The sequence below is a fragment of the Amia ocellicauda genome, chromosome 21 (genome assembly GCF_036373705.1).
Source record: "Amia ocellicauda isolate fAmiCal2 chromosome 21, fAmiCal2.hap1, whole genome shotgun sequence".
NCBI classification, from domain to species: domain Eukaryota; kingdom Metazoa; phylum Chordata; class Actinopteri; order Amiiformes; family Amiidae; genus Amia; species Amia ocellicauda.
Window position 1 is genome coordinate 10,108,365 of NC_089870.1, and position 19,874 is coordinate 10,128,238.

At 40.0% G+C, this 19,874-nt stretch overlaps 2 protein-coding genes across 2 annotated transcripts; one reads left to right on the forward strand and one right to left on the reverse strand.

Moving 5' to 3' along the window:
- Positions 1 to 1,248: 1,248 nt before the first annotated feature.
- socs4 (suppressor of cytokine signaling 4) lies at positions 1,249 to 5,503 on the reverse strand. The gene is made up of 2 exons (XM_066694674.1): positions 5,182 to 5,503; positions 1,249 to 4,526 (listed from the first exon to the last, which is right to left on the reverse strand). The coding sequence occupies exon 2, from the start codon at positions 4,043 to 4,045 to the stop codon at positions 2,915 to 2,917; it is 1,131 nt and encodes a 376-aa protein (XP_066550771.1). The 5' UTR covers positions 4,046 to 4,526; positions 5,182 to 5,503; the 3' UTR covers positions 1,249 to 2,914.
- An 8,767-nt stretch (positions 5,504 to 14,270) lies between these two features.
- Positions 14,271 to 19,133, forward strand: gnpnat1 (glucosamine-phosphate N-acetyltransferase 1). The gene is made up of 6 exons (XM_066694240.1): positions 14,271 to 14,405; positions 16,439 to 16,602; positions 16,698 to 16,760; positions 16,876 to 17,003; positions 17,131 to 17,192; positions 17,397 to 19,133. The coding sequence occupies exons 1-6, from the start codon at positions 14,398 to 14,400 to the stop codon at positions 17,542 to 17,544; spliced, it is 573 nt and encodes a 190-aa protein (XP_066550337.1). The 5' UTR covers positions 14,271 to 14,397; the 3' UTR covers positions 17,545 to 19,133.
- The last annotated feature ends 741 nt before the right edge of the window (positions 19,134 to 19,874 follow it).

Here is a 19,874-nt window from a genome sequence, read left to right on the forward strand (position 1 = left end):
GTGTCTGACAAAAAATGATGCTTTATGTATTCTTTGGCTGTTTCAGGAAGGACGTTGTTTTTCCGGTTTCCTACTTCCTGTCACAGATTGTCTACGCTATGGTCGCAGATCTGCAGATTCGCTTCGATCCCATTGGTGGAGCAGCGCAGATGTGCGCAGAACTGCGGAAATCTGCGCCACGCCAACGCGACATGTATGTGTGGGTTGCGGACTGAGGGCATGCTGAAGCACCCGTATAATGAGCATTGTGAGTATTACTGACATGAACGTAACAAGTATAAAGTGATTAAATTACGATTAAATATCCACAACAAACACACTTTAATGAATGGGTTACTACTGTAATGCATATAATATAAACATAAAACGGCTGCTACTTGAGATGTCAGGTTTTGTAAAAGACATTCACCAACAGGTATCCTTGCCTGTTATAACATGTCTGTTGTGATTCTTGACGGTAGGAGGCGCACTTTCCACAAATGTTTAGTAGCCAATGCAGTTTCTCACATATCTAGCACGCCTTTCAATCCTCGTTTAGTATAAACCTAGGCTGGATATTTTAATATGGCAGGACTCTGTCAAAGCCCCCTGTCATGACGTGGTGCAGGGCGTGCTCATTGGAGTAATGTCAATAATAATAATCATAATAATAATTCCCACACTTGCATCTGATCTTTACAGAAATTGTGCATTTGACAAATACCTGATCAGACACTTATATTTAGGGCTCCTTTCCATAGTTACTCATACATTATTCAGTGCTATTTATTATGCATTTATTATTCAGTACCATTCAATTGCTCTGTGGTTATGGCAGGTAAAGTGAACAATTAACTCAGTAGGGTTAGAGGTTATTCCTTTTTAATTGTTAAAACCAAGTTGAACGAGCACTCTCTCTCACACACACACAGATTGTGAACAGGATCAATCTGTGGTTCAGAATCAGTATGAACTAAAACTAGATTAACCGAGTTTGTTGCCCCCCACATGAATGTCAGGAATACTTAAATACCAAGTCATAGTTAGGCTATAATTAGTGACACTAATATAACCCATGCTAAAAAACCAAAACAAATGTAGTTTGCAATATCACAGAAACAGACCACCACACTGTTTTGGATTGTTGCAATGCAGTCTTAATTAATGCATGTATTAAGAAATATGCAGCTCTACATCAAAAGTGGTACAAAAGCTAAATGCAGTCTTTTATTTAATGAAGCCTCCTTCTCCCCTGCCAGAAGCTTTATGATGCAACCTCTGGCTGATTGACAGGTCTGGTTCGCCTTCAGAACAACGATTTATCAAGAGGTTTTAAAATCCCCTTGCCCAGAAAGTCACGTGTTGTTGAATTTTCAGTTTCTCCAGCTCAATTTAATCTATACAGTCCTGTACTACATGAGAACATGATGCCGGAGTCTGGACGAGGATGTCTATGGAATGATAACTTGATCAATGGAAAAGCATAAATATTTGATTTCCGTGGTTTGTGCAAATCAATACATATGGCTCCCAGCTCTCCAAACTGAAGCCATTTCTACAGTTAGGAACCAATAAATATCACTAGACAGCCGCCACAGGTCAAGCTGTAGGAAGTGCTGCAGAGGAAGTAAACACAAATCATGTATTTCCATTTTTAAACATGAACAGTAGAGCAGCAAAGCAGACCACAAACATCACGGACACAGACATTTATGAACCGTTTTGTATTATTATTATTCAAAAAGATACATTACAAATATGTATGTGTAAACAGAATAAAGAACAAAATGAACAAATTAAATAAATGAAAAATACAGTGTTTAAACATAGTGTTTAAAGTGTTTTATACAAATACAACACAAGTGTATGAACGATGATCCGAGGTGCTAATTTGGGGGGATTCAGGGACAGTATTTTTCTATTGTCAAGTTGAAAGGTGCCCTCTGTACTGTAGTGAAGATTTCATATTCAGGAAAGATTGTTTTTTCCATACCAGTTACTTGTCTTTCAGCTTTAGACCAGAATGACTCTGATATGTATTGTTAGAGAAAATAGTGGCTGTTGTATAATCAAGGCCAATGTACTTCATTCAGTCAGCCCAAGTTAATGCCATTGACAAGCAATTTAAAGGCTAATATATCTATATATTATATAACTCTTACTCTTAGAGTTCTGTGTATATTTAGTGAAAACAGATTAGAGAATAGGTGGACAACAATATCTTATTATTTTTTGTGAAATAATGCCAAACAAGTTCTTACAACTTTCAGAATAATACTTTTAATACTGTGTCAAAGGCATACGACCTGAATTAACACAATTTAAATAAACTGAAATAAGATTTTGGTCCTCATACAAATATGGGGAGGAATCAATTCAAAATAAATCAAACTCGCACTCCTCGTTAATGGTCATCGGACCTTTGAATACTGCATATAATGTGAAATCTGCCGGCCTCCGCTGCAGTAACATATTTCAAAGAATATGTGTTCTACTCGTTATGCTATTCTTTGATTGAGCAACTCAGTGTTACAGCTCATCAGGCATAGGCAGTTCAGTTCAGCTCATCAGCACAGAGTCTGTCCTGCTGTCATCTGCCAGCATAAGGAGTGTACCATGTTCCAAGAGCGGACTGTACTACTACTTGTGTTGACTTGGAGAACATAAAAGCTCTTTATAGTCCCAAAAAGCAATATTTCTACTTTGAAAAGACACTATCCATTCTGAAAATGTCAGCGGTTTGTTTGATGTGCATCCCTAGTGTGGGTCAGCAGCTTCACCGGCTTTGACTGATATGTAAGGCACAGGTCTCCCATCTCCTCTCACCTCCCAGCTCTGCTGCTGCAGTCACCCCTTCAGGTCCATCTGTGCTGTGCAGTAAGAACAGTAAATGCTGACTTTATTGGGTCAAGATAAGTCAGTAGCAACAAGCTCTCTAAACAGCACAGGCCCCGGCGCTCTTGTAATGGTATTGTCTGAGGTAATCCCGCAGGGAGGTGGGCAGAGGCAGGGTGTCGATGGCCTGATACGTGGTACGGCTGCAGATTACAGCCCTGCAGAGGTGCTGCAGGGAGAAGGGGAAGGTGCGAGGCAGCGGCCGGGAGAGCAGGGGCTCGAAGAAGAGGCAGGTGGCCGGGTCGCTGTAGTGCTGCAGCAGCCCTGTGACACTGGGGTCCCGGTACACACAGGGGTCCCTGCCGTCAAAGCTGAAGCGCTTACCGCTCTGCTCGATGCGGGCGTGGAGGGAGCGGCTGTAGCGGCGGAAGCTGACAGAGAAGAGGAATTCCTCTTGGGCAGAGTCTCTGAGCAAGAAGGTTCCCTCTGGTTGGCCTTCCAGTAGCTCCTCAGCCTCGTAGCGATCCAGCACGCCCCAGTAGCAGGAGCTGTTGTTGATTTGGAGGAGGTCGGGTACCAGGCAGGGGATGGAACCAGTCAGAGGAGAAGCCTCCGAAGGATTGGAGAGTTCCCAGTCCTCAAAGTTGCACTCCCCTCCTCCATGTGACCGCAGGGAGCTGATCTCCTCCCAAGAAATCAGAGGTGGGGGAGAGGCAGAGCGGCGCTCTCCGTGGCCTTCAGCCCCCAACCCTTTACCGCTGCCCTGCTGCGAGGTGTGCTTCTTGATCAGGTGCCAGCAGTGGGCCAGCTCAGATTTAGGCGAGAAAGGGCATTTGTCCTGCATGAGCTCGGAGACATGGATCTTGCGTTTGGACCAGAGCAGCACCGAGAGTGGCCGAGGGGCCCCAGGCTGGTGGTGGTGGTGGGTGCGGATGGGGAAACACTGGCCCACTGCGTCCTGGAACTTCTGCCTCAGGGACCGGCGGGACAGGGCCTTGCGACAGGGCGGCTCACAGTCCCCATCACAGCTGCACTTTCTCTCCCGTCGCCTCCGAGGACAGGAAGCGGAGCGCCCCATGTGCTCAGCCCCCTCCCCTTCAGAGATGCCCATGGCCGTCTCGCTGCAGACTCCACGGGAGCGCTTCTTGCCGCTCCAGGCATAGCTATCTGCGCTCCTGCTGCGGTTACATTTTGGACGGACGTCTGCGTTCCGGGCTTTCTTTTCAGACATCTTACCGCTCACAAAGCTGGCATTAAAACAAAGCACTACTGCTGAAGCTCTGTCTGATGTGTGTTAGTGAGGGCCAGGGTAAAGCAACAGACTGCAACCTGCTCCCACTAACTACTAACAATGTCTATCAACTAGGTATAAAAATAGTTTTATTTAGAAAACAATATTTTATGAAAATATTCTGATGCCAGCTGATACTTAATAAAGGGTACAAAGCTTTTTATTCTACTTTTGTATGCCCCAAGTGAGATGCAAGAAGGCTGAAATAATGGAATGGCTACCCATAAACAGATTGGGAAACTAATGTTCAAAATTGTATCTGAACAGCATGAATCTGATCTAAATGGAAGCTGTATTTCCGTAGAACTTAAAACACAGGCAGTATTAGTAGGTCATCAGTTCTAAGTAGATTTTCTCATCTGGAGGTCCACGGCTTTCTTCCTCAGAAAGTGCCAAAAGCAATCCGAAGACTTTCTTTAGTCTGTGGGAAAAATGGGAGAGGAAGTCAGACTGCGGTCATATACTGAGTCCCAAAGGAGACTTACTACTAAATATGACACACAGATGATCTAATAGAACAATGGGGGGCTTCTGAGAAATACTTAACTTGTCTATTTGAAGTCACGCACAGCATTTTTTATAAGCTTTTAAACATAAATCCACAGATTGAAATGAAAATAGCAGAAACATTACTGGGGGTGTCAGTTGAATAAATGCGAATGAAAACTGAGAATTTGGAAACTGCCTGCTGCAGCATGTCCAGACATGCATAATTCAGTGTTAACAATGGCACTACACTACCCTACAGGGTTAATACACACATGCTATTTTATTAAATATTATGCAAAGGATAGGTTTTAAACATTCATGTTAAAAAACTAACAGTCATATAGAATTTAAAAATGATCCAATTTTAAAACAATGATCCCATTTTAAAACAGCAGATAATAAACAAAACGTTAATCTAAGTGCCCAGTTATAAGTTGGTTTAATATTTGAATTTGAATTTTTAGGTTAAAACCCTAATTCTCAGACACAATTAATTGGTAATGATTTCACATATGTATACTGCTAGCATTGCTCCCTCGTGTAATCATAAAATTATGGTATCAAAAATATAGAAAAAAACATCTTACCTGGTATGTACTAGCTTTTAAAAAAGTTTTAAACCCGCGGATAGATGTTCAGACAGCTGGCTCAGTCTGCCAGTTCCTCAGTGCAGTGCTGCTGCAGACTGGCGATCCCCTCTTTAAAGACCTTGAGTGAAGCCTTCCGGGATTTCCACTGGGAGTAGCCTTGTTTCCTGATTAGCCTGAGCCTGAAAGGGTATCCTCCTCCAACATAACGTATCGTCTGCGTAAAGTTCGCCGTTGCTTAAGAGTAAACTGCCCATTACCGAGCAAATAACCTTCGGACACCCTCCCTTCCTCCCCGGAGGCAATGAGGTTCAGCCTGAGACAGAAATGTTGGTACTGTGCTTATTAAACACATGACGTACAAGGGATGGAAGAAAGAAAGAAAAACATGACTACTGTAGCAAGATTGTTACCATTTATTATACCATCCACTCCCATACAACCCAAAGGAACCTGAAACAAAAGTATATAAGGAAATATGACCTGCATATATAGATACTGAGATAATGTACAGCAGCCCTATATGCATTGATGCTGTAAGCTTTGACATACCCTAGCTTTTTCAAAGTTATAGTCATGCAAACTTCTTCAAAACCTATGCGTAATGATATTTGCTGTTTGGGCCATACATATCTGCAGATTAAACAACCTCTCTATAATTAAAGAGACATGCAGATTCCAACTTCATCTACCACCAGTACAGCCTTACAAGGAAGGAAGTGGGGAAGCTTTTAGACACGAAGCCTGATTTATTGATTAGGTAATCAATAACGCCCTTTTTTAAAGTTGATCTACGTCCGGTGCTGGCATCATAGTTCAGGACAGGATCCTGTGCATAGGAGGTATTTTTCTTTTCGCTTTAAACCCCGCCGTACAGTATCAGATATCAAAAGGACCCTGGACATCCGGATCAGTTAAAAGCCTTGCTGAATAAATCCAATAATCTACGGCCACTCGTCAGTGATCATTAATAGGGTGATGTCATGTTCAGATTTAAAACGTTTTTTCATTGTCTCTCCACGTCTTTCCTTGCCAGACATCTTAAACGCGTCTTATATTTATTATTAATAAGAACAGCCATTATAGCCCCCGAAATCAAAATACCCAGGCCTCGACACTTTGATTAGATTGATTTTAATGAGAGGCAGGGAGAGAGAGAAATCATTAGTCAATGTTTAAAGATCGCCATAATGTGATGACATCTTCCTTCCTGTGAAACACGAGTGTGTTAATATTTTATGAGTCTTATAATATATAGACTAAAAAAAACAATATTTCTTGTCATATTAGAGGACAGTCTATTAATTCCCTGTCAGGGGCTGAGGCAAGCAGAAGAGACGGAATGGAGGAGTACAGTAGGACCAGGGTTATGGCAAAACCGCAAAACCAAAAGCCATACGTGTGGAGTGATGCTGTACCTTAGGTCATAAAGGACATTAACAGGGAGAAATACCAGGGGGGCTGGTGAAGTGGGAGAGTATAGTGTTTTTGTAAGAGACTCAAACAGGGTGATGTGGAGTTAAGGATTCAATTAAGCAATTAAGACCTCAGTTGGAACAAAAACCAGCAGGGCAGGGGATACTCCAGGACCGGTTTGAAAACCACTGATCTAGAGGTATACACTCCAGGAAGTTATTTTAAAAGCGACTGGGATTTCTAATTTTCCCCAACATATGTAGCGACATTAAATTGCGCTCTCATACTAGGAATTATTATTCTTGAACTTTAATAAAAAAAGTGTAATGGGTCAAATAGCTCCTATTCACTTGTCAAAGATAATAGGTCAGTATGGAAGTTCAATTTGTTGCTGGAGTTCAGGACATTTCTCTTGATTGGGATTTCTGTAACAATGTATGCCAGTATAACAAGAAGCCAAATGCTTTTAATGTGCAAGTGTAAATTGCTGTGCATTAACCTTATTAAGCTAATTTTGTGGTATTTCATATACTCAATGATTAAGTCTGCATATATATGTAACAGGATTACAGAAGGGATTGTAATTTGTGCAGTTTCACTGTTTTTGGTTTTATATTTATGGCATTCACTTTAGTTTATTATATGGTTTCTTCAGTGTTTAATTGATTGTTAATTGGATAATTGGGAAAAACATCTTGCTCTTGTATCAAACTCCTGCTTGTTTGTGTAGGAGTGAGGGAAATGAGGACACATTAAAAAGAAAGACTAAGGAGATATTTAAGTATAAAATGTATATAATGGTAATGTTAAGTTGAAATAAGGTATTTTAACAAAAGAGTCTATAGTTTAGAAAGCTGTGCTAGTAGGTTTATTTTTCTGCTCTTCTGCTTTCTTCATTATTGTTGGACTCTTCTCTTAATGCTTTGTGTTTACATGAATATGCTTGATACTGGAAGCATCTGCCTCTTTTAAATGTACTTTGTTTTATTTGAAAAGAAAGCCATACATAGCCTATTACATTTCTGTGCCCATTTAAAATAACCTAGGGAAGATGTTATTGAAGTGAATTTAGGGGACCCTGACACCTCCCCCCAAGCAAATCAACAGCATGGAGGAGTCTGACTGTGCCCTCGTCGTGCTACAAGGCCGATAAGGGAATTCTGATTGCCCATTAACAATTTACTTTCTATTGCAGTGGAAGTGGGACTTTATCAGGGGCTTCATTAGAGCACGATATTACAGCTTCATTGATCTGAGGAACAGTTAGCTGTGATTGTATATCATGAATAATTGATATTTCTATAGTGGAATATTAGTGAGGGCGCTATGAACAGACTTCCCTCTGTTATGAATTCGCCTCATCGCATCCTTCTCATTTTTTCACCTCCCAGCCACCCCGGTAAAAACCACAGGAAGAGTCGAAGTGGGTGGCAAACACCATGATCTGTTGCTCAAACTTTCAATTCGGTATCATATTGAGAATTGGTAGACGTACTCTAAACGGAATTGTGCATTTGAGAGAATTTGCATTCCTTGCTTAATGCACCACAGGGTTGTTTTGGTGTGTGCTGTTTATGATGCACAGAAACCCCAAAATACAGCAGATTTGAATCTAAAGTAAAAATAACTTTCACGTATAATCCTCCTTTAATTAGGACTCATTCTTTAAGCCATTTGTATCCTATTCTGAAACAAACCGCTTCAATTTAATTGAGCAAATACCCGAAGACAGCTTATATCTCTTGCTGACACAATAAATCTTGCCCAAGTGATTTGATGTATGTCTTTTTCTGTACAGGTGCTCAACTTTGCTGCATAAGGTAAACGGGCTGTTCTGGTTGTTATAGGCCGATGAGTCAGTTTTGTCAAGTCTTATGCTGCAGATGATTTAAAGAGACCAATAAAGGGTGCTGAAGCATGAACCCCAAGCATAAGTTCTTTACCTGATGAAAGTCACACCAGTACTGCCCGGGATGAGGATTTATTAACTTCCTTCAGGGTGTTTATGATTGTTGGTTACCAGCTGTGTTGGCAGGATTTGTACGTGTTGGTGTGTATAACTGATGACAGGTGACTTTCAGTTCTGACTTATAAAAGGCTTTCCAGTGATTACTTGTTTAATCAGAGGCAAGGACAATTAGTGGGAGCTTCCTGGCTCTCCCTTCTCATTCTTTCCTTCATTTATTTTCATCACTGAACACAAATTGCCATAGGTTTTGCTTTGAACAATATCAATCACCGGCCACCCGATACAGCCAGCTAAGGGTCACTGACTTACAGCTGATTAATTACTGGGAAATAATAATTAATAAGAGAATAAACAGGATTGGTTTTGCTCCCCCTTCATCCTACACTCATATCCTGTGTACTGTTTTAATTCTTTAAATGATAAAACAGACTAGCTATTCCCAGATAAGTGCACCCAGTAGAGTTTAGAGTGGTACTGTAGCATTATAGTTAGTCATTTTGTTTGCTTTTCTGGCTGAAATCCTTCCCTCCGGATAAACAAAGTAGTCCGTTGTACCACTACAGTCACTGGCATTCTTTAACAAGTAGGCCCTCTTAAACGCAGACGTCCCCAATGTATTTATGAAGTGGTGCTAATATGAGGGCAATAAATAACCTCTTTGGAAAACATTAATGGGATTAGTATCAAGTGAGAGGGATATCATATCACCTGTTTCTCACGTAAGTAAAAGCTCTTATACTGTGGCCAGCACATAGTCCCTTCCTAGGATTCAAACATGCATTTCCTGGAACAGAACATTACGTTCCAGCTAGTTTGATTGAACCTAGGATCTGATGCCCTTTTTAAATTGAATAGCTCAGTGGGGGGCTGACCTCCTGTATTACAAGGCTAGCAGTTAAAATCTCAGCTTCATATCTTTCTATCCCAGAGTAGCCATTAGGAATAGCTGGGGTACATCTCCAATGCCATTCAACTCCATGATCCATAATACTGTTATGTGAACCTGTGTATCAGTTTTCTTTCTTGATTTTTCTGCACATGTAAAGTAGCCCTGCATTTCCCACTTGGTTTCCTGTATACATTTAATACCTAGCTTTTAAAAAATGTTTTATGGTGGTTATCACATTAGACAGGTGCACATATATATTTAATATATTTAATATATATGATTCAAGCATTATTTTACCCCACAACAGTCCTCTCCATTTCCTCTCTCCTTTGGTGGAACATATTATATTCATACCAAGGTTGCCTGCTGGGATAGTTTATGAAAACAGCTTCATATTCATCTGTCAGGCCCAGACTGAGTTAGTCTAGCACTCTGGAAACAATCCCAGTTGGCCCAGGGATGAGATTGCCCTGTTTCTGAGAGGTCCTTTTCAGTTGGAACTGCTGGAGTCTGAGGCTGAAAACACTCCAGTCAAATCACATTAGTCAACGTCTGCCTGCCTACCCTGAGACGGCACGCTTGTCTATTGTTCCACATCATAATGCAGCTTAAGAACACAAGTGGTTCTTACAATCGATATATCCCACCCTGGCAGTTTCCACTGTTGTCTGCAAGCATGCCAACAGCAGAAACCATCTCCGTGCAATCATATAGGATGCATGAACATCATACACATCTGTTGTGACATTTGTTCCCCAGTGAATGATATGCGGACACCATAACAATCTGTAGTTCTGCCATTGCCAAAGGAATTACTCTAGGGAGCCTGCCATTGTAAACTGCACTGACTATCTCCTAGTACTGATTTAAAGGCAATTCCCTAACTCTGGAGTAATCTTCAGTGCTATCCCAGGGGAAGACAGGATGGACAGAAAAATAGAAATCTCTGCAAATTCTTCTGGAAAGGGAAATTATTGTATCAGATGTCTATCGCCGTTATGGCTAGTGTCTATGATAGGACGCAGTTCTGCAGACTTCCAGGTAGACCATCACCCCTCCCTGAATCTGCCTACATAACTCCTTGCTGATGCTGCTGACCTCCAGTAAAGACTGTAGGTTGAAATTCATCTTGATGTAGCAAATACATAAAAATCAATAAAAGCTCTCCGTAAAGGAGTGAAATTCCAGTAACTCCACGTTGCTTACACAGCATGCCAGAGAGAGCACTCGCCAACATCAATGACACAGACAGAAAAGATTATTTTAAACAATTCTGTTTTGTACATCACAGTGTAGCAGATTTTTGACAAATGACACATCGTATTTTGTATTTCCTGAACATTGCCTGACCAAACCCCACCCTTATGTCAAGTATGTTAACCTTACTCTTTGTTTAAGGGTCTAAAGTCTGGGTTTTCTTGCTGCTGTTTAAACAGCTTTGTGGTACTGAAACTAATGTCTGAGTATTATTCATTGTAAGGAAAAGGTTTGTGAGAGTTTAGTTGAAAATTCTGGATTAGCTTTTCAAAGAATGGAATCATTGAGCCTGTGGCTGATCTCCAGACCAGCAGGAAGTGAGTATCATCTGAAATGCCATCGCTAGCTCTGACAGAAAGTGTCGGTTCTCAAACATGGCCTATCAGTCCTGGCAGACTCCAATTGATTTCTTTCTCTTGGGGTTTGCGGTGTGTACATGAATCGCTGCTTCCAGTTGACAGCTTCCCAGGGCTCCTACTCCTTGTTACATGACAGCTCTATGGTGGTTTCAGACCACTTTTGTGTTGCTGTGGAGTTGTGTGACCGATCTGCTGTGCCGACGCATTGCACACAAGTTTCATTAACACGGCTTTCCTGTGGTGCCGGTTATGGGAGGTTCTGGAGCGGATTCTCAAAGTGCAGGGGCAGTGGCTCGGGGAAGGGGGCGGGCCGCCTATAGTATTTCTGGGAGATCAGCATCAAGAAGAACATCTCGACCACCATCATCATGTGGTCAATATCTGCAAAACGAGAGTGCATCTGGAGTATAACACACATTTAATACACTTTTCAAAACAAGGTGCTTCTATAAATGTGGAGAATAGTTTAGTCCTTCCTGAGAAGCAAACAAGCTGTCAGTAACTAGGGCTTTTCCTACAGCTGCATCGACAATCACTGTCCAACAGCTACATGGCAAACAATTCAGAGATAAGGTATATTACCATTCTTCAGTTGTGGTGGCAGGTAAATACCATAGGCACTGTCACTGGCCTGAGTTTTAGAGCAACTTACACTGCTGTGATGAGGTCCACCAGGGTGAACAGACATGGACAGATGGGGGACAGACATGGACAGCTGGCATGCAATGGAGATGACCTGAGGAGGCAGCCATGGTGATGAATGCCAGTTTAATCTCCCTCATAGAGCTCAGGCCCACTCCGCTTTCCTTCAATACATGGCTCAATCAGTCCATTTTTATCGCCCCTCTTCACGGTCAGCACCATGTTAAACCCATTTATACTGAGTCATCATACAAGAGGGCAAGCTAAGAGTACAATGTAAGGATTACAAGCTGTAAAGCAAGTACAGTCAAATCACATTAAACTGTCATGCTGCTGAAAACAGTCTCAATATAAAGGTTTTAAAGTTCAGGCATTTATAGATGGCTGAGAAATTTACAAGAAGTTCAAAATGTCTCAGCAAAGTTATAACACTATATAGGTTGTAGTACTAAGCAGAGAAATCAGCTCTGGTCCAGAAAGGCAGTTATATGAGAACAAACACATGTAAGACTTTAATGGAAAACATAAGGATACAAGAATTTTAAATGCTTTCTTGTAGCTTGAGGCATGCGGCCAGGGAACACGGAGTTTAAACATTCTGTTTGGAATCTTTTCAGAACCCAAAACTCTCCTTGCTTGTCACATCCCTAAACTGTGCTGCAGTATAAATGCTTTTTTAGTTGCCTCAGCACATTTCTGCCAGGCTTTGCTCTAAATGACAGCAAATAAGCACTGACCCATGTACATTACAAAGCTTGACGTCAACTCGGAAGTCATTTCAGAGGTCAGTAATAATTACTCCCACTTTGAATTCAAAATGATGACGTAATTGTAACTGTAACTTTATAGCCTTCAACCAACTCTATAACAATAACAGCTCACACATACCTTGTATAAAGTTTTCAGAGTAAGGGGTTTGTTCACTGCAATTCACCATGCTGCCCCAGTTCTGTAATCCCCCCCAAAAAGAACCTCAGGACAAAAGATGAACCATCTGAACAACCTGAGAAGTCTGTGGGTGAATGGCTCTACATCCTGTAAGCAGGAGCTTCAGGCTTCACTGTGACCAGTTTTGTTTCTACCTGCTTTAGAAATCCTGGACCTTTAGCTTCCTGTCATCGTCATAAATCTGTTTAGGTATAAAACAGGAAAGGACTTTGACATAGCTGATCCATTTGGGATTATAATTTAATTGCCCGGTGCAGTAATTATTAAGTGTTCTGATCGTCATGGTAGCTGATTGCAGCTATAATAAGTGTGGCTGCTACAGTGCTGGCTATTTTAGGTAAATTATGGAGTACTTCCTTTTGTCAATTTTACAGCTATTAACATTTATTTTCCACATTATTCGTTAAGTATGTTTTAACATTAATCGTTTGAGCATTAGTGTCAGAGTTGCATCACAATAGCACGCACTCCTCCTTCCTGAAGTGTAAGCATCCTCCCTTTACTGATGTTCGATTCTGGCCCATGAAATTCCCTAATTGCTCATCTCAATTCTTTAATGTTTACTAATATCCTTCTTCCCAGCTACAACATACAACTCTAATCAGTAGTAGATTGGCACTGTGTCTTCGCCATTTTTCTGATCATTTTGATAATGTAGTTATATTAGATAGAAAGCATTGATCCAAGTAGCAAAGCAATGTTTCTTTGTTTGGAAATGTATATTTTATAACAATAATACTAACACAATATTTTTATTTTCCTATCTTGCCTGGCATAAACTAGAAAGAAACCATACATTGTTTGCTACACACTCCCACCTACAGGCCATAATGCACCGTGCAGTCGGGGTATATGAAAGTGGTTGATGTGATGAGATTTGGATTAAAGTTGTTTATCTTTTCACTCAAAGAAATATAAAAATCCTAAAATGTGTATGTTGCACTCTCTTTACTTGAAGAGATATAGCTACAGGTGACCTTTTAGTAGTGTATGACATATTTTGTTCCAGGATGAAACTCTTTGCTGTCCTGTTCCCTTATTGGTTTCATGATAGCATTTTTAAGGGGTTGTCGTGTAAAACATTCTTATTGGTGCTGTTTTCTCTGTATTGATAGTTATTATGATCAGTAATAATAATAATAATAATAATAATAATAATAATAATAATAATAATAATAATATGCAGTTTATTCAATTGTTCTTTTTAGATCACTGATGTTAACCAGCACATACTACTGCTAATAATAAATATTAAAATATAATTTATCCAAAAAGTACTGTGACATGCATTATTATTATTATTATTATTATTATTATTATTAGTAGTAGTAGTAGTAGTAGTAGTAGTAGTAGTAGTAGTATAGGTAGTAACTGGAGAGACTTGATTTTCTTAATTTTCTAGTTATGATAATCACGAATAGTTCATGGAATACGTATTTTACAAATCACATCCACAATTATAATTTAAACTCCTCTATAATCACGTATGCTTTTTACGAATGAAAAGCCCTAAAAGCCTTTCGATCCTCCCTGTCCGTGCGTCACTGCGCCGCGCCCCCTCCCGGCCCCTCTGCCACGTCACACGCTGCGCCACGTCACACGCTGCGCCACGTCACACGCTGTGCTGTACACGGAGAGGTGGGAGCAGCACGGTCCATACAGGAAAAGCAAGCTTTTTACACAAGCCATATCACTAATCACACAAGAGGATAACACACACAGCTTACCTGTCATTAATGTCACCGTGAGTATATATATATTTGTATACGTGTTTATATATTACTGAGCCTAGTAAACGCCATTATGTCATTTGTATTCGCTCCTCATGCTGTGCTGTAGGGTCTCTGGCAGGTTTAAAACGCTGTCACTGAAGTGAAACCTGATATGTCGTGGGGTTCATGTATACCGCAATTAAAATATACCTATACATCAGAATATATTTATTCAAACCCATAACCAATAGCTACTATTACGGTAGAGATGATGTGCCTGTGTTTGACCTATGTAGGATATCAATACAGTAATCATGGCTACAGTACAATCAATACAGTAAAGTTAGATATGAATTCACTCTCAGACTGTAGTGAAGCAGTACAACGATACAGGCATGAGATGATTGTACCATGAATGGACTGAAAGCAGTTTCACAATCCCTAGCTGTGTTTTAATCATTTCCATAAGTGATGTATACTAAAAACTCCCCAAGAGGTCTTCAGGAAAGTGTGATTGTGCCCAAGTGTCTTGATCGGCACTTTATGTTGGTTGCCCTTATGTCTGAGTCACTGTATCAAGAGTAGAAGTTAAATAGCTGTTGCTTCCTTTTGGATGTGTATAAAATGAATGTAAAACAGGCGAGAAATGGGAGAAGTCATGGGCCACTGCGAACAACACGCCTTTCACATCTGGAAGCTGTCATGGAGCTCAGTCATTAACATTGCACATAGTTGCTAGTTTAATACATCATACTTATGGGATAACTGGAAACCCAGGAAGAGGAAATAAAATCAAAAGACAAAGGTGAATGTGATTACCACTGCACTGGAACCCATCCAAAATGGTGACTCTTATTTCCCTGGAAGACGGTGTATATATCGCCTTACCAACGTGGGGATAACCCAATGGGCTTGTAGGAGGAAGAGACTGGTGTCCCAATGGACCAGCAGTTACTTTATTATAGCGGCTACTGTGCACCTACCCACAGCAATCACAATCTGGGAGGAGTTGAGATTCCAGCTCAGTAAATAAGGAACTATATCAATGTGAATCAGTTTTTTATCTCCAAAGTCAAAGTCCTTGAAATTATAATATCAATATTTCATCTGTCAACGTGTATATGGTAGGAAAGTTGTATCTTTTATGGCCAAATACTTTAGAAGTAAGAAAGATCTATACATATATAAACTTTTTGCTTGGACCTATAATGATTAAATTTCAAAGGACACGCCAGCTACCAGAACTAGCCCTCGAGTCTAATTGAAGTACTATTAAAAGTGTTCAGCATCCTATCTCTGTTGTCCAAAGATTGTTGCCTGTACAATTTTTCAGTCATCTTTTAAAATGTGTGTATCCTAGTTGTTGATAAATGTGTAATTCTGACCTTAAATACACCATTTGCTCAGCTGTGAAATCATGCTTTATATAATTCCCTTAGCAATTACGTGTTTGACTCAATGTTGACTCATTCGTTTTTGTATCTTGTTTTAGCTACAGTAATGCTGCTATATAAAGCCACTCATTCAATGCACCTTGGGAAAAAACAAAAAACAGATGTATATATAAAAATACATATTTGTAAGAGGCCTATTTGTAAAGCTATCAATATGCAGACTAAATTGAACAATATACGTATCAATGTTACTTTATTAACATTATATTATATTACTCTGTACTGTGATTGTAGTTTGTACTATTTACTGCTTCTTGTTGTTTCTATACATTAATTGCAGAAGTGTAGATTCCGGATAGAAAATCTTGAAACACGAAAGAGATAGACGGGGATTAATGAGAAATATGTCCTCATTAAGGGAATCTTGAGCAGGAAATGTTATTTGCATGACAAATATTTGGATAAGGCCAGTGGTGTGTTTATTTTCATGTTAATTTTTAAAAGCATGTTAGTCTGCTCTTGCAGATAAGCACACATCATATATGTTAAAGATTAACATGTGTAAATGCTAGTACACTTTAGGAAGACGAGGCCTATTGTAAAAGCAAACAAAACAAAATGCAAGTAAAATACTTCTTGTACATTGAGTGGGCTGTGCGTCTCTTCTGCAGGGCGTGCGGGATGATTCTGGACGAGACGCCACTCTTTGACCCTGCGTTGCTTCAGGAGTTGGACTGGAGTGCCAACAAGGTGTCCTTCTCCCCGCCCATCTCCCCCACTCAGCCTGGCGATGGCCTGGTGCTCCGGCCACTGTGCACCGCTGACATCAACAGAGGTACAGCATGGGCTCCCGAAATCACTGCCACTCTCTCAGAAGCGAAGTATCACCTACAGATCAATTTAATCTCAACCCTTTTCCTTTTCATCCAGGTTTCTTCAAAGTCTTGTCTCAGCTCACTTTGGCTGGAGACGTCACACCTGAACAGTTCATCAGTGAGTAGAAATAATCCCTCGGAGTCTCTTATATGAGTGAAAAACAAACCAAACAAAAAAAAACACAATTAACACCATCTCTTGCACTTTAAAACCTCTTGTGTATTTCTTCCAGAGAAGTTTGAGCATATGAGGCGGACAGGAGATTATTATGTCGTCGTGGTAGAAGACAGCAGCCTTCGCCAGATTGTCGCCACGGCCACGCTCATAATTGAACACAAATTCATTCACTCCTGCGCCAAGGTACAGCAAACATTACAACCTCCCATCAGAACCTCTCCTTTGTCACCTTACTACTGACATTACTTCTCACCTGGTACGAAAGAGGATCAGCACATATCGATCTCATACCCTGTCTTTGTTTGTACAGAGAGGCAGGATAGAAGAGGTTGTAGTGAGCGACATCTGCCGGGGGAAGCAGCTGGGCAAACTGTAAGTCTGACTATCAATGCTGATATCCTGTCCAGTGCTTCGGTTTAGTTTTCAAAATTGCTTCTACTTCATAGGTGTAGCATTTGACAAAATTAAGTAGAAACAGTACAAGAAAAACATCTGTATATTACCGATTTTTATATTTTTATTAAAATATACAATTTCCAAGTGATATGGATTATATATTATTTTTGTTTCTTGTAGGTTAGTTTCATTGCTGACTCTTCTCAGCCAGAAACTGGACTGTTACAAAATAACACTAGAATGTGCACCCAAGAACGTGGCCTTCTACGAGAAATTCGGCTACTCCGCGTCGGATGAAGCCTACATGCAGCGCCGCTTCTGTCAGTAAGCTGCGGCCGTCTCCCACACCTGGCGCGGTGCCCCCGGCTGAGACCCTGGCACACATCCAACCCATCCTCGGAGATCTGGAAATCTCTCTAGCGGAGACCCACCAACCATCAGCCCATAAGGCTACCTCACGTTTGTCCATCTTTCTGTCCTTTGGAAAAGGATTTGGAAAATAAGGGCACATATTGTGCTCCCAAACAGGAACTGGCCGTGTACTGTACTTCTCAATATGCAACCTGAATGCACAAGTGTAACCTGGCCAAGGATGAGTGGTTTTCACTACTTACTAAGGAGTCTTTAGCGCGGCAATTGTTGCATCCTATATTTAGTTTACAATAATGTACAGAACTTTTTTTTTTTTTTTTAATAATGCTACAGTCTCACAGCACAAGGCTGTAAACCACACTACAATTTGAAAGAAAGAAAAAAATCATAAATCAAAGGACTTGCAGATGTTAGTGAGATGGAAGGATAAGAAATCCTATGCATTACTATTGGTTCTGTAACCTAATTATATGTAGTTTTCATTGACAATGAAAGTGAAATATATTGGATATGTACAAATGTAGTTTAATATACATTGTTTATGTTAGAATGATTAAGCAATTGTCCCGCTGGTACACAAGATGTCAATTTTTTAATTTTCTTTCCCGTCGGATTTAGTAATGTATATCCAGGATTGGGGGATTCATGAATAGTGTCTTAAATCACACGAAGGTACTTAAATACGTGGCATTTGTTCATTCGACAACTTTTGTTCCAGAGCAACCATGCATTTTGAGAGATTTAAATTATTTTTCTACTTTTTTTAGATGTAAAATAAAAAGCCAAAGATGGTGTGAAAACGATCAAAACTCCTCTGTATGATAAGGTGAACCAACAACGGGAGGTACCAGCTGCCCATTCCAATCAGAACAGAAATCCAGTGCACTCGTTTTTGGAGACGTCAACCTCCATTTGGTACAGCAGGGCAAAATGCCAACTACTGTGAGCCTTTGGAGAAAGTCATTTATGCAGCAATTGTGATTGATGCTAGACAGTGGCCTGAATCACACAACACTTCTGCACTGAATGGAAGCTAGACCCTTAAAAACAAGGGCTTCTCAGGATGACAATAAATGAATAATTATGGAACAGATCTTAAAATCGTTGTGGGAACTAGTGGTTCTTTTTTCAGATGTTCTTTAAAAAGCTGAAGAGTCCTGATGTAAGAAAACCTTGCACTTTTCAAAAAACAGGGATAATAGATGTAGTGTATAATAATAACATAATAGTACAGTCTTCATAAAGACTACAAATATTTTTCAGACAGGAAAAGTCAAAAGAGCTTGGCATTGTCTTTTTTCTGTCTGTGTGAATGTCTTTGAGTGACAGTTACTTCACCTAGTCTTACAAAGAAAAGTCTGTAACGGTCTATAACATGGTATAGGATATACAAGATGTTGTAGGAATGTAGTTGCTTTTATTTAATTTAGTAGTATGAAATCATCAGTTTATTTGATATCTAGGGATATTTGGGTAATGCCTTTATTCTTTATTTATTTGAAAGAATTAAGCCAATTTGTAGTCAAAATAAAATACCATTTGAGACTCAAGTTTCCTGGAATTTCTTTATCTACTGCAGTAATAAATAATTGAATAATTAGTAAGACAACATTTGTTAAAGCAAAATGCATTTACTCATTATTAGTTCATAAATACAATTAATATTTTATTTCATTTTACAGACTTGCACCTTTATTTACATTATTTTGCTGCCAATAGAGCATTTACTAATGAAGGAGTTGTTTACAAAAAAAAAAAAGCCTCCAGCCAATCAATGACCTGTGCGGTAACATGTGACCCGCAACACCTCAAGAATAATAACCAAAGTTTCTAATGCATCTCTACGCTAGGGATGTTGACGCACCCTGTACTAAGTGAAAGGAAAGGGCAATAAATCCTCAATGAAAACGCCTTTCATAAAATTAAAAAACGATTAATTAATCTAGTTAATTACTCAGACTGTGTGCAAAGACCCCTCCAAAAGACTGCTGAGTTCAAAATATGATGCCCTGGGTAGCAGGAGGTTCCCAAACAGGTCTTCGCAACAATAGGTCAGAATGACAAATATATCATTAAACCTTTAAACACTTGGGTGTGATGCCAAACTGCTTGAATTTACATTTTACATTTCATTCTTTATATTGCATTCCTGTTTCATTGTTTCACTGTATAAAACAAACCAAGAATCAAAAGAAAGTGGCCAAACGTAAAATAAAACACTGCAGTTAAAACCAAGCCAGCCTCTATTAGGTTTCCCAAATCTGAAACAGCGTTGTACTGGATACA